Raw genomic sequence first — 15436 nt, 5'->3', positions numbered from 1 at the left:
GTCATAGAACCATAAAACTGGAGATGACCTCATGCAGGTCTACCTACAGAGAGAAAATTTGCTGAGCACATTGATTCAAATATTCTTGCCTATGATGACAGTTTCCCTTATTATCAATTAATACTTATGTCTGATTGTGAGTGGTTCTTCTTTGTAGAAAGATAAGGTGCCAATATGGATTTGAATTTTCTGGTCTGAGACAACCATTTCTCATTGTAAATATATAAAATGGTCCTCTACTTTTTATGCATCAGCTTTTTAGCCATGGCTAACATCAGTCTTTCCTCAAGATCCTTATTTAGGGTGTCGGCAGAATCAGTGCAGGGGTCTGTAAGGACAAATGTCATACATATACACTCTAGTCTTTAGTAGATTCATCCAGCCACTTGGGGGGTATAGTGTGATAATTTATGCAATAAGGAAAATCTTAGCTCTGGATCTAATACTTTTTAAATTAGTAAACTTTTTTTAGAGCAGTTTTCAGTTCATAGCAAAAATGAGCAGAAAATAAAGCGAATTACCATGCTAATTTTTTTAAGTTAATTTTTCAGTATCTGAGAATAGAACTTTTTTGAGATTATTTGAGGTTTTTTTTGTTTTGTTTTGTTTTTTAAATCTTTAAGGAAGGCCGAGCTGTTGCTTCAGTTGTAAAATAGTCTTAGAGCAGGCAATGATGATCAAAATTATGCCATTGACCATTAAGCTGCTGGAACATGAGAATGAGAATTTGGAATGGGTTTGTTAGATGGAGGAAAGTAGTAAGTAATGTATTGGGTTGGCCAAAAAGTGCCTTCGGTTTTAAAGTAAAAATAAAAGACATTTTCCATTTTCACCAAGAACTTTATTGAACAACGTATTCACCCTTTTGTTCCACTACGCCATTTTCCAGGCAACTTCATAATTCCATCTTCCCAAAACGTTTTATCTTTTTGAGCAAAGAACTGTTCCAGGTGCCTTTTACAGTCTTCCAGGAAATGGAAATTTTTTCCATTAAGAGAATTTTGTAAAGACCAAAATAAATGGAAATCTGAAGGTGCAATTTCTTATGAATACGGCAGATGAATGAGAACTTCCTGGCCAAGCTTTAACAGTTTTTGCCTGGTCATCAAAGAAATATGCAGTCTTGCGTTATCCTGATGGAAGATTATTCGCTTTCTGTTGACTAATTCTGGATGCTTTTCGTCAAGTGCTGCTTTCATTTGGTCTAATTGGGAGCAGAACTTGTTGGAATTAATCGTTTGGTTTTCCCAAAGGAGCTCATAATAGAGGATTCCCTTCCAATCCCAATATACACAACATCACCTTCTATGGATGAAGACCAGCCTTTGGTGTGGTTGTTGGTGGTTCATTTCGCTTGCCCCACGATCTCTTCAGTTCCACATCATTGTATAGTATCCACTTTTCTTCGCCCATCACAATTTGTTTTAAAAATGGAACGTTTCGTTATGTTTCAGTAGAGAATTGCATGCAGAAATATAGTCAGGAAGGTTTTTTTCGCTTAACTTACATGGAACCCAAACATCAAAGTGATGAACATAACTAAGCTGGTACAAATGATTTTCAGTGCTTGATTTGGGTATTTTGAGTATCAACAATGTTGATTGTTCCCAATTAATGTCTCGATTTGATCGCTATCAACTTCAACTGGTCTACCCGACCCTGGAGCATCGTCCAGCGAGAAATCTCCAGCGCGAACTTCACAAACTATTTTTGACATGTTTGATAGGTCACAGCACCTTCTCCATACACCACAGAAATCTTTTTTTGCATTTCAGTTAAGTTTTTACCTTTCTTGAAATAATAAAGCATAATATGCTGAAAATGTTGCTTTTTTCTTCTATCTTCAATATTAAAATGGCTACACAAAAATTCACCAATTTTGATAAGTCTTTTTTAAAATGCATGCTGATATGACAGCTGTCACATACAATCTAACGAAATTGTTTCGAATGAAGTTAAAGACAACTAAGTGCTGCTAGAGCCATCTTATGGAAAAAACTGAACGAACGTTTTGGCCAACGCAGTAGTTTGCTAGGGAATCAATAATAGCAAATAAATAAAAAGATTACCAAAGAACATTAAATACCCTATTGATATTACACATTAACTTTTCATCGTTATCTCAGGAACCTGATTTTCTTGGCTAGTTTCAATCAGATAAAATAAAGTCATTTAACCCCATGATTATTATTAAATACACCTACTGATAATTCTAGACTAGAAAGTGGCAGGTTTTAGGTAAAGGTCTTGTGATTTTTTACAGTTGAAATTAATAGGTATTGGTTGTAAAAAAAAAAAAAAGTCAAGTCCTATTTGTAAAAAAGTAAAGTGAAAATGTTAACACATAAACACAAACATGATAAGGGAAGGACTTTGGATAGTGAGATTAAGAGTATTTTTATTGTTTTATTTATGCAAGTATGAATTGTATAAAAGTTTTTTTTTCATGTGACAATGTTTTTGTGATGAGGAAGATACATACTTTTTTAAAACTTAAGGCAACCTGAAAGTACCTAAGGAAAGAATAACTGTAAGATATTCTTTTAACTTTCTAAGTATTTTTTGCCTTATTATTTGACTTGTATAACTTTATATATGTAAAATGAAAGAAGAAAATGTAACTTTTTAAAAAATACTCTTAGAAAAGCTACGTTGCCTTGTTACTTGGTATTTTTATTACTTCTTAGAGTCATAGTTTTTGTTTTTGATTAAAATCTTTTTATCAAAATTCATTTTAATGTTAATTTTAAAAAGCCTAATAATATAAGTTATAAAAATGTGATTTATTATGAAAAGATGTATTTACATTAAGCTTTTAGGAGCATAGTTACAAGGAATATGTTCATTCTGAGATAGTACAGTTGAAACAATTCTTTGCTCCTTGTGCTGGAAATCAGTATCTCCCTACCAAAAGTATTTCTATCTTAATGTATTTACAAATTATTTGGAGACAAAAGGTTTCTTTGTGACCATGAATTGGTTGACTTTAACTCTTTAAAAATCATTTATATCTCACATTTTATAACAAGATAGAAATGTATGTGTTAGTGGTTTGTGGCAAAGTAAAAGGTATCATTATCTATATTCTCTCTTTTTTTTTTTCACTAGGCATTTTTATTACCAATATGTGAAGCAGCAGCTATGAGAAAAGTGGTAAAAGTATATCAAGAATGGATCCAGCAAGAGGAAAAGCCTTTGTTCATGCAAGAGCCTGAAGAAATTGTGATCTCCTCTTCAGACTTACCATGCATTGACAATGTCACAGACCATGATATTTCAATGGAAGAAGGAGAAAAGAGAGAAGAGGTAAAATAAGACTTACGTATTTGAGTATGTTTAATAGATTAGATTTTCACAGAGTGAGATAATACGGGATAAATGGGAAGGTAAAGATACCTTTGAGTATACAGTTGATCCTTGAGCAACATGGGTTTGAACTGTGTGGGTCCATTTATACAAGGATTTTTTCAATAGTATTGAATAAGTACTACAGTACCACATGATCCATAGTGGGTTGAATCTTTCAGACATGGAAGAACCTTGGATACTGAGGACCAACTATAAGTCATACGCAGATTTTTGACTGCTCGGAGGGTTGGCACCCTAAACCCAGTGTTGTTCAAGGGTCAGTTATATTTTGCAATTTAGTTAATGTAACAGTTACCTCAGTACCCTATCCCAAAGCTCTTTGATGTGACAACTTTAAAAGAGGTTGTATTCTGATTCTTTAAGTCATTGCCTGGATCAAAATTAGATGCTATTATAAAAGGTATAATGTTTAAAAGTGTGGTGGGAATTCCCTTTCTGTCCAGTGGTTAGGACTCGATGCTTTCACTGCTAGGCCTGGGTTCGATCCCTGGTTGGAGAGCTAAGATCCCCCAATACATCTTAGAGTGATTACCAAAGTGCAATTCCCCCTTGCCTGTCTTATTCATTTAGACGTCAGGAGTAAATGGAACCAGGGACCCAAATTCCACTCGTGCTCTCTCTTATCTCATTCTTTCCCCTCTGTGAGTAAACTGCAGTACTTCTTTTCACAGACCAGCTTACTTAACAGGTCAGGATGTTTTTTATTCTGCAGTCAGCTCTAGTGCAAAAATTCCCAAGAAAGGATTCAGAGTATTCTGGTTTGTGTTTCACACTTGCCATTGGTCAGGTTCTCACCAAAAAAGTTACACTCTGATATTGACATATATCTTACTAAATCCAGATAGGAGTGACTTGGTAATCACCTTGATGGTTAATTAACTTCATCCGTGGATTTTTTTCAGGATATTAACATATAAATGAATAATAGGCAACATTCTATAGGGATTCAATGAATCAATATTTATATATGTATGAATATGTATATATGATATATGTATATATCATACATATATACATGTATATATGTATATATCATATGATATATACATATATATATGTATATTTAGCATCCTCCCCTAGTTCTAGAGGGAAAAAATAAAAGTAAGAAATATAATTGAAGTAAATAAAATTATATAAATTATGAAAGAATATTCACAGTTGTATTTGTTATGTACCAGCAAAAACATCCAATTTTTGCATCAAACTAGAAAATAAACCTATCAGTCTAAATAATTTCTTCCCCTCTAGTTTTCTGTTATGAATATATAGCTCAATACTGAGCCTACCCTCTGTCATTTAGTATCCTTAAATAAAAATGGTAGGGGCTTCCCTGGTGGCGCAGTGGTTGAGAGTCCGCCTGCCGATGCAGGGGACACGGGTTCGTGCCCCGGTCCGGGAAGATCCCACATGCCACGGAGCGGCTGGGCCCATGAGCCATGGCCACTGAGCCTGTGCATCCAGAGCCTGTGCTCCGCAACGGGAGAGGCCACAACAGTGAGAGGCCCGCGTACTGCAAAAAAAAAAAAAAAAAAAAAAACAGAAAAAAAATGATAGATAATAAATCTACTTACATACATAGTAAAAAAACAAGTAGTGGAAAGGAGGGAGGAAAGCCAGAAGGAAGGAAGCTACAAATGCAGGGTGATGTAGGTGTATTGCATAGGTGTGTCCTATTGGCTCCTTACATACTTCACCAGTGTTGCCGTTAGAGATGTGATTTCTTGCTAATGGCGTGAACCAAAAAACAAAAGTTGTAATCTTTCATTGATTTGTATTTCTGGTAAATTCCATATATATGTATATAAATCATTTAAAATTTGGTGTTAATTATAAAATGGAGTTGTTACAGATTCAGATAATTAATTATTAATGGGTTTTTTATTCACAGAGTGTCTGTGACACATTTGAAAGACATGCAGAATACAGGACAGTTTGTGTATGTGCAGACTGTCATGTGCCTTGTTGTATGTTTAGCATTACCTGGCTTATCCCATTAAATCCCAGTGATAGTCTCAATTCTTGTGACAACAAAACACTCCGACAAGTTTGAGTGCTATCTAAAATATGTAATGCCCATTTTTAGAACAAGTGTTAGAGATAGAAATATGAAAAGACATCATTTCTATCTTTAACAATGCTTTAGCAAGAAGACAAGCATGCAAATTTAAGTATTATAAAACAATATTATTGCTATGATCCTACAGTGTGAAAGAGGGAATAACCTAATTCCACCTAAGAAAGGCTTCAGTGAGGAAGTAGTATAATACAAAGAGCAGGTAACAAGTGGGTAAGGAGCCACACAGTGTGAATAACTTCTACAAAGATGTAAGAGACACTGAGAAGACTTTTATTTGGCTGTAGCTAAGAGCAGGTGGTTGAGAGTGGTAAGAGCCACTATAGACAAGATAGAGATAGACAAGAACTAGGCTCTGTTTAGTAACTTGTGTGCCATTGTAGTGGACTTTGATTACATTATAGACACTGGAAAGATTATGAATAGAAAAATGGCATGGATAGTTACATATTTCAGAAGGCTCATACCAAGCTCAGAGTGGAAGATAGATTGGAGGTCAGTCTGGAGGCAAGGACACTAGTTAGGAAGTATCAGAAGTGAGATAATAAGTACCTGATAAAGGAAAGTGGCAGTTACAATGGGAATATAAGGGAGAAGACAGATAAATGAGCTCCTTTGGTGGTGAAACCAGTATTTTTTTTTTTTTTTTTTTTGGCGGTACGCGGGCCTCTCACTGTTGTGGCCTCTCCCGTTGCGGAGCACAGGCTCTGGACGCACAGGCTCAGCGGCCGTGGCTCACGGACCTAGCCACTCCGCGGCATGTGGCATGTGGAATCTTCCCGGACCAGGGCACGAACCCGTGTCCCCTGCATTGGCAGGCGGACTCTCAACCACTGCGCCACCAGGGAAGCCCTGAAACCAGTATTTTGATGATTAATTGGGTATGATGAACGAAAAGGTGTCCCAAGTTTCTTTTTTTTTTGCAACCAGGGTAGTTGCCATTCGCACATGAATAGGAGAGAAAATAAGTGCGGTGGTGGTGACGGTGGCCAAGGAGGCCATAGGAGTTGGTAGGAAGGGGAGGGCATGGTTATGTAAATTTACTTTAAAGTATCTTGAAGTTGAGGTGCTTGTGGGTCATTCAGGAAGAACTGTTCAGAAGATACCTGATCATAGAACTATGGAGCTTGAGAGAAAGCTATAGATCAGACCGTGGCATATTGTATTGGCTACTCGGACAGCACTGAGTTCCAGTACTGCTTCTGGTAATGAAACAGTAGTTTATATTAGACTGAACCTCCCATATATTAAAATTGTATATTAAAATATATATTAAAATATATATTAAAAAAAGTATTTGAAGATACTGGTGAGTGACCAAAAGCAGAAAGAAACTAGAGAGAAACTTTAAAAAAGGGATCAACTCTGAGTGAAATTTCTCTTTGACTGAGGGAGCTCCCTAGTCAGCAGGACTTTGACAGCTAAACTCAAACAGAAAGCTACAGTGTTAGTGGTTTGAAGTAGCAGTATTCATCTATCTTCGGATAACAGGAATTTTACTACTCTTAAGTAGGATAAATAGAAGCTAGTTTCTGTTGTTTTATTTAAGTCATTTGGATTCTGGCATTTATTTGCTTTACAACAGAATTTATCTTTTACAAAGCTGTAAATAATATGATCCCATTCTTGAGTGTGTAAATGTACAGAAGGGAGGTTTATACATTAGATAGATAGAAAAATGTCTATATCTGAAATAATACAATTTCTGGCTGGTCCTTATGGATGATTTTTTTTTACTTTCTTTGTATTTTTGTCAGTGAGAACCTTTTTTACAGTGCACCTATATGTTGTTTTTGTAGTCAAATTGGGTATGTTCTATTTTGAGAAGATGTTTAGCAGAGGCACCCAGTAGTTTCCAGTTTACTTCTTCAGCTTACTGACTTGTCACAGCATTCTTAATTGATGAAATATTAAAAACTTGATATTTTGCTTCAGGAAAACGGGACCAGTATTGCTGATCATGTTCGAAATTCCACTTGGGCAAAAAATGGCACCTACCAAGATGTTCTTCATAATGCTTCTGAAGAAGCCATAGAACAAAACATACGAGCTGGTGCCCAAGCAGTTTTGCAGGTAGATCACTTGTTGTTATTTTTTTTTAATAAAATAAAAATCATTAAATATTTCAAATACAAAATTCAGTATTTCAGTGTAATTTTTAAAATATAATGAACTCACCACCCACATTTATTAATTATCATTATGCCATATTAATTTTGTTTTTCCCTTAACTTTCATTTCACTTCATAATGTATTGATAAACATTACATTTTTTTTCTAGACAATTTTAAACTTTATATAAATTGTGTCATGGTGTACTGTCATCTGCAACATTTTGCATTAACCATTATGTTTTTGAGATTTGTTGTTGATACATAGGCATAGTTAATTCATTTTAAACTACTTTGTGGTATTACAATTTATGATTATTTCATATTTATTCATTTTTCTGTTGATGGTTTTTTGTTTCCAATTTCTCAGTATTCCAGATAATGCTACATTAAACATGCTATATATGTATTTTTGAGCACATGTGGGAGAATTTCCGTAGGATATATACATAGAAGTGGAATTACTGGGTTAGAGCATTTGTACATTATCAGCTTTACTTTACTGTTATTGCCAAATTGTTCTCCAGCATGGTTATAATAATTTACATTCCGTCCAGTAGTGCTTGTTAAGTTCTCATTTCCTTATGTCTTCCTCATTACTTGTATAGTCAGATTTTAATTTTTGCTGCTCCTGTGTGTGTGAAATGTTGTCTCATTTTTTTTCAGTTTGTGTTTCCCTGTTTCAATTTGCTTTTCCTTCATCACTACTGAAATTGAGCATCTTTTCTCATGTATGAATGGCCTGTTAATATGCTTTTTCCATTATTCTTTTGGATTGTTTGTCTTTTTGTTATTGATTTTTAGTTCATTATATTCATTCATTTTTTAAAATCATACTGTTTTTGTCAAGGCCACATGTGACCTCCCCATTGTTAAATCGAATGGATGTTTTTCAATCCTAATTTTACTAGAGTTGTCTGGAGCATTTTAAAGAGTAGATCATTCCCTCGCTGTTGAAACCCTTCTTCATCTGGCCTTCAGAGTAGCATACCCTCCTGTGTTTCTCCTAACTCACTGGCCTCTTCTCAGATTTTTTTTTTTTTTTTTACTGATTTTTCAATATATTTCTCAACTTTTCATGTTGAAGTGCCGAGGAATCAGCTTTCAGATCTCTTTTCTATGTAGACTTGCTCTCTTATTGATCTCATCCATTCCTATGGCTTTAAATGTCATCTATATACTGCAACTTCTACATTTTATCTCTAGTCTGATACTTCTTATCTGAACTCTATGAGTCCTGAACTCAAATATTGAAATGCCAAGTTGGCATCTTCACTTGAATATCTAATAGATATCTCAAACTTGACATGTCTAAAACTTGGCTTCTCACCTTATTCAACAAACATGCTCTTCCTGCAGTTTTCCTCGCTTCATTTGATGGCAGCTGTTTTTCAGTTGCTCAGGCCATCTAATTTCCTATATTTCTTTTATATCTTATATCTAATTTGACGGCAAATCCTGTCAACTTTCAAAATGTATGCAGAATCTGACTGCTATTCAGCACTCACACTACCTCTTGTGTTCAAGCCTCAGTAATCTTTCATCTGGATTATTGCAATAAATTTCTAATTTGTATTCTTGCTTCTGGTCTTGCCCATCCATCATCCTGGTATATTCTCAACACAGTAGCCAGAGGGATCCTGTAAAATGTAAGTCAGATCATGTTATTTTTCTGCTCTGAACCCTCTGGTGGCTTTTCCTTATCACTAAGCATAAAAACAAATTTCTTCCCAATGGTCTATCAGGCCTTTACATCATTGCTCCTCAGAGTGTGGTCCACAGACTAGTGCTGGTCCACAAGGTAATTACAAATTTGAGAGTGAGAGTTTAGAAACTAAGTCATTTAATGTCTCTTGATTCTGATGAAAAGTCTTTTTTTCATTTCCTTTTACCTATTCATTTTTTAAATTGTATTTTGTAATAAGATTGTTCTGTAAGACTGGGGGGAAAACCTGTTCCCTCACCACTGGCAGTGTGAGAAGCTCTGCTTCACATGCTCTCGCTGTTTCTCAACGTTATCTCCCACTGCTTTTCCCCTTCCTCACTTCACTCTGTACTTCTTGCTGTTCCTCAGATATGCTAGGCCAGCTCTCACCAGTCCTTTAAACTTGCTTTTCCTTTTCTTTGGAACGGTTTTCTTCCATGTTGCTACATAGTTGAGCTTTGCTTTTCCTTTTTTAAGTCACCCATATTTATATCCATTCTCTGCTCCGTGCCACTTCCTTTGCTTACTGGGTTTCCCGGGACAATGAGGTGATATTGAGTACCCTTGTCTTGTTCTTGGCTTTTGGCACTACTTCAAAATGTCTCAGGTTCAGACAGAACTTTTCAGGTTCAATTACTAATATAACATTTGCTGTAGTTCTTGATAAATATTCTTTTTCAGATTAAGGAATTTTACCTTTTTTCTTAGTTTGCTAAATTAAAAAAAATAATGAATAAGTGCTAAATGCTTTTCTTTATGCATTATGATGATCCTACTTTTTTCCATTTTAATCTATTGATAGGATATAGTATATTAATAGACTTTTCCAATGTCAAGGCATCCTTACATTTCTGGGGTAAATAACTACTTGGTCATAAAGTATTATATTTTGATCAATTTGAATTGCTGCTGTTTTTTGAAGATTTTTGTCTATATGTTCATAAGTGACATTGGTCTCTTACTTTTCTTATGTGTCCTTGTCTGTTTTTGATAACTGGATTATAGTTTTATAAAAATAAATTGGGTAGTTTATTTGTCTCTGAAACAGCTTGTGTAAAATAGGGATCATCTACTGGGAAGGCTGGGCAAAACTCTGCCTGTAAAGCAGTGTAGGCCTGGTGTTTAGGGATGGATCAGGGATACCTTGATTACCAGTTCACTTTCTTTTATGGTATTGATATATACGTCTTTTGTATTTCTTCTTGAGTCAGTTTTGGCTATTTATGTTTTATCTAAAAAATAATCCATTTTATTAAATTTTCAATTTTATTGACATAAAGTTATTCATTGAATTATCATTTTAAAATTCTCTACTGGCTATGTAGGTATGTCCGTATTTTATTTCTAATGTTATTTGTGCCTCTTTTTTGCTTTTCTTAGTCAGTGTTGTTAGACTTCCAGAGTCAGCTCTTTTCCCATTTTTAAAGTTAGCTTAATGTTCTTATCTCACATGATTTTACAACTGTATTTTGCCATGGAGTTCATCCAGGGGATTTAAATCAGAATTATGGGTGTAGAAGATGTAAATGTCCTAGGTTCACAATAGATGTAATGTTCTGTTCCTCCAAAGTGTCTTTGAAAACCTTTGCACATACCTGTCACCATTATAACAACTTCCTCCTCAGTAACAAAATACAATTAATGATTTGATTATAATGAATTTAATTAAAGATACATATTGATGGACCCTGATTGGTAGTACTATAATATGCAGTCTGTTATTACCAAAACAGATATGCACACATAGTCAATAAACATGAAAAAAGAGAATAGATGGTGTTGAACACCTCATTCAGAAAGTCCATCTTGATTGAGGTATCATCTTTTATCCTAAACAATTTTTAATTTTTATTGTTCTTTTCCTTTTATGACAACAATCAGGTTGTTATATTAAAGCGCCCTCACTTTTAAAAAATGCTGTTTTTCACTTGGCTTATTTTTTTCAGGTGCCTACTAGTAATTTTATATTTGTCTAGATAAACATAAAAATAGATTAATGAGCTTAAATTTCCAATATCAAGCTGGTGGTAGAAGCAGGGTTAGAATTAACCTACAGTCTAATGCTTTTAAGTTTGTTGTAGATCACCTAGTTACCAGCATCTTGAGTTGTTTTCCCTTTGAATAAGAAATTTCCCATTGAAATTCTGTAATGAATCACTAATGATTTCTTTTATCTTAGGTGTTTATTATAAACTCCTCAAACATATTTCTTCTTGAACCTGCAAATGAGATTAAAAATCTTCTGGATGAGCACACAGATATGTGTAAACGAATTCTTAACATTTATCGGTTCATGGTTGTACAAGTATCAATGGACAAAAAGACTTGGTAAAAATACTTATCTTTTTTTTTTTTATTGTGTATATGAGCATAGTAAATTCTAGAGGAATAGTGCCTGTGAAGAGGGCTTGTAACAATATTGTACAAGCTTCTATTATTGAATGAATGAGTGAATAAATATTTTATGTAATAATCATGATGACACAGTGGTCTCCTTCACTTTATCTCAAACATCTTTGATCAAACTGCCACAAGATACCTTTGTTTATCTTTCTAAAGTGGGCATGTGATGGCCTCCCCCACTGCCCGCCACCCCCAGGAATGAATACTGGCATGCATGTATGAATAAATGAATTTATATGTGTGAATGAATGAATAAGTAAATGACTGAATGTATGAATGCCTGATTCCTCAACCTGGCATTCAAGGCTTTGTACAGTCAGGCTCCTGAGTACTTTTCTAGCCCTTTCTCAAGCCTAAACTCCACCCTGCAGAATGAGATCCTACCTCCCAGCTTTATCAAATTTCTGTCTCTCGAGCACAGTCTGAACTTTTCTTTAGAGTGTCTGATTCCTGTCATCTTTTCCTATTGTTACCATAACTATCCTTAGATTCTACCTTCCTTTTTCCACATAGCCTTATTTTTTCAGCTCACTTCCTTTCATTCTGTATTTGTACCTCTGTTGTAGATCTTGTCAAAATTGTCTTAGTTCCTAAGTTACTTGTAAAATGTTCATTTACCTCACTGAATTGAGATGCCCTGAAAGGTATATATACTGGTTGTCTTGTTTTTATATTTCCTACATTTCTTAACATAGTATGGATGCTCTATAAATATTTGTTTAATTGAATGAAAAAAGAGGCCTTTTAGAGAGATGAGAAGAGCAGTTCTTCGGTTTCTGTAAAAATGATACATGTTCATTGTAAAATTCAAACAAAGAAAAGTTTTAAAAAGAAAATAAAAGTTGCCCAATAGCTCACTCTCTAGAGGTAATTATTGTTTGCCCTTTGGTGAACATCTGGTTCACCAAACCACACAGTCTCATAGTATTATACCATATGTATGTACCATAATTTTCTTAACTAATCACCTGTTGCTGGATATGTAGTTACTTATTTTGTTGTTGGAGGAGGGGAGGATAATGAACATCCTTGTATGTATACAATTTTCCTCCTTTGAGTCATTCTTAAAAACTGGGAGTACTTAGTCAAAGAATGTGCCTACTTTGTGTTCTGTTACATATGGGAAAATGGTTTTATTTTGAAAAAGCTTTTGATTAACACAATATTGATATAGTTACATCTAGAAGAAGTTATTAACTGATTTGGAGCACTTTTTCTGTGTCAGGTATCTTTTTAATCTTTTTACATCTATTTTCTGTCTTAATCCTTGTAGCACCCTATGAGGTAGATAGTTTTACATGGTGATCCTTAGGCACAAAGAGATTAAGTAATTTATCATTGTTCACACAGCATAAATTTGAACTGTGGTCCTACTGACCATTCTTTTGTTAGTCCTTCCCCTTTTTTTTCTTTTTATATGCTTTTAATCAATGCTGTTGGTCCAGGTTAAAGTGAGAGACTTGCTATGTGGAACACAATTTTAGAATTTTTAAAAATTTTATAAGTTCCCTTGAAGTCATAGCATTATGAAAGATTTCTCACATATTTACATTGAATTTATAAGACTTTATGAATTAAAATCATTATTGTATTACAAAGTGAAAAGTTATCTAATAATATATGAGTGAATTATGGTTTGACCACAAATCAGAAAGATTTATTTGGAAAACCTATTCTTTATTGAATATGTGGTTGACTTTAAATGGCTTTTCATTTCATATAGTGAAGTTAGAAGCCTAAGGTTACAAACGTGTTACCTCTGATTTTTATGAGTTGAATGCATACGTTTGTTTGGTTAATAAATTCAGGAGAGTTTTCATTGAGTGATACTTTTATATTTAATTCTGCCCTTACTTCCCAGAAAAACCATGATATTAGATCTGGGATTTCTTGCTGCCTCTGCTGCATTTCTCACATGGACTGTCCCACATATTGCTATGCCTAGAATGGGCCTGCAAATAAGCCAGAGAGGGGGAGGCTTGATAGACTTGGGTTGTTAGTCTGACTATACACCCAACTGAAATCCCCTTGTCAGACTTTTTTTTTTTTTTTTTTTGTATGTGGTTGCATCAGTTTTTGAATTATCAGGTGCAAATAAGGTAGTTTTATGGTCTTAATATTAAGCATCCAGGAGGAAGAGGCAAGATAAGGATAATATAATAGGGTTGGCTTGACTTGCAGTACACGAAGAGGATAAAGAATTGAAAGATGGCCAAACGAAAAAGGATGGAAAGAAGTAATAGAGTGATGGTTCTTGATTACTTGTCAGGCTCACTGTGATCTGTTAGTCTTAAAATATCATGTAATTTTTGAAATTGAACCTGGTACAATTCTAGATATGCAGTTGTTCTCCATATTGTAAAGATGGATGAGATGGACAGGTATCAAGGTAGAATTGTATTGTATAGACAGATGAGTGTTCTTCAGACAGCTCCCTAAGGTCACTATTTGATTTGTGGGGTGGAGGGATGGGAGCAGTCTCCATATTCTCACTCGCAATTCATCAGCTGTTGTATAAATTTTTATTTGGTGAGAGGTATTGTGGCTGAGAAATGGCTTAAAAATGGCTGGTATATATTTATAAAATGGAATTTTATATTTTAATATTTAAAGAATTCTAAAATTTGGAAAGATATTTGGTATTTGAGTTAATGAAAGATAATAACGTTTTTATAACAAATATTAATTTGAAAGTTATTCATTAACCAAAAGCAAACATATGGAAAAAGGAAACATTAATTAATTTTTTTACTTTAAGGGAACAGATGCTGCTTGTGTTGCTCAGAGTCACGGAGTCTGTACTGAAGATGCCATCACAAGCTTTTCTACAGTTCCAGGGGAAAAAAAATATGACCTTGGCAGGTCGACTTGCAGGACCACTTTTCCAGGCAATAAAAATAAATAAATAAATAGATAAATAGGTGGATAGATATGTATTTTTTCTTAAGACTCATTGAGCCCTGAACTTACTACCTGGGAAGAAAGCTTTAAATCAGAAATCATTTCATATTAAATAATTTTTTGTAGAGCCAAATAAAAGTTGCTTATCTAAATAGACTCTTTGCCGTACATACAAACTCAACCTAATAGAGGAAATATCAATCAGGTCTGTGAAAAAAGTGTTAAAACAAGCTGATTATATTTATCTCCTGTGTGGTACACTTATGTATGATTGCAAAAAGCTGCCAGAAGGCTTCATGATAATGGCTTGATTGTTTGCATTATGAGTTTCCAGGTCTCTGGGATTGTTAGAAAAACAAGACTTTAAGTCATTCTGTAGTAAAGAAAAAGTAGTAAATCACAATTCTTTCTTACCATGCTATTCTGGAAGACTTTATTCTCTTCACGTCTTCATTTGAAGTATCAGTGGTAGTTGATTATACAGGAATTATATGCTGTGTTTTCTAACCTAAGGATAGAGTACCGACTTTAAATGTATTATGGATTATTTGGAAAATAGAAAGCAAAGTAGTATTTTTTTAAAGATGACACATTAAATACAAATACATGGATAAAATGGTTCTTAATGTCAAGGATAAAAGCTATCTCAGCTCTCATTCTTGGCCATTAGTGTAGCCATTCAAATGATTATTTTTTTCCCAGATATGCTGGTTCACCTAAAATTCTGTGATGGTAGTGAATAAGTCTTTGAAACCAGCTACATTTATTATCTAAACTCCTCTTGACTTCATGAGTTCCCCACCCCCACCACCATGGTTAGAGCTAACCCAATGGTGGGCGCTATTGGAAGGTAAAGTTTTAGCTTGCTACATG

The 15436-nt window shown here is 34.4% G+C and overlaps 1 protein-coding gene across 3 annotated transcripts in view; it reads left to right on the top strand.

Moving 5' to 3' along the window:
- RALGAPA1 (Ral GTPase activating protein catalytic subunit alpha 1) overlaps nucleotides 1–15436 on the top strand; it is a gene marked incomplete at its 3' end in the record, with an annotated part of 235275 nt that overhangs the window by 75264 nt on the left and 144575 nt on the right. For all 3 annotated transcript variants that reach the window (XM_079701197.1, XM_079701195.1, XM_079701196.1), the window contains exons 11-14: nucleotides 3109–3306; nucleotides 7379–7516; nucleotides 11439–11587; nucleotides 14421–14550. In XM_079701197.1, the coding sequence (XP_079557323.1) occupies nucleotides 3109–3306; nucleotides 7379–7516; nucleotides 11439–11587; nucleotides 14421–14550 (615 nt within the window). The remainder of the gene's footprint in view (nucleotides 1–3108; nucleotides 3307–7378; nucleotides 7517–11438; nucleotides 11588–14420; nucleotides 14551–15436) is intronic.

This window comes from Hyperoodon ampullatus, assembly GCF_949752795.1.
Source record: "Hyperoodon ampullatus genome assembly, chromosome: 3".
In the NCBI taxonomy this organism is placed as follows: domain Eukaryota; kingdom Metazoa; phylum Chordata; class Mammalia; order Artiodactyla; family Ziphiidae; genus Hyperoodon; species Hyperoodon ampullatus.
Note: the sequence above shows the minus strand (reverse complement) of the source record. Positions and strands in the feature narration are given on the sequence as shown.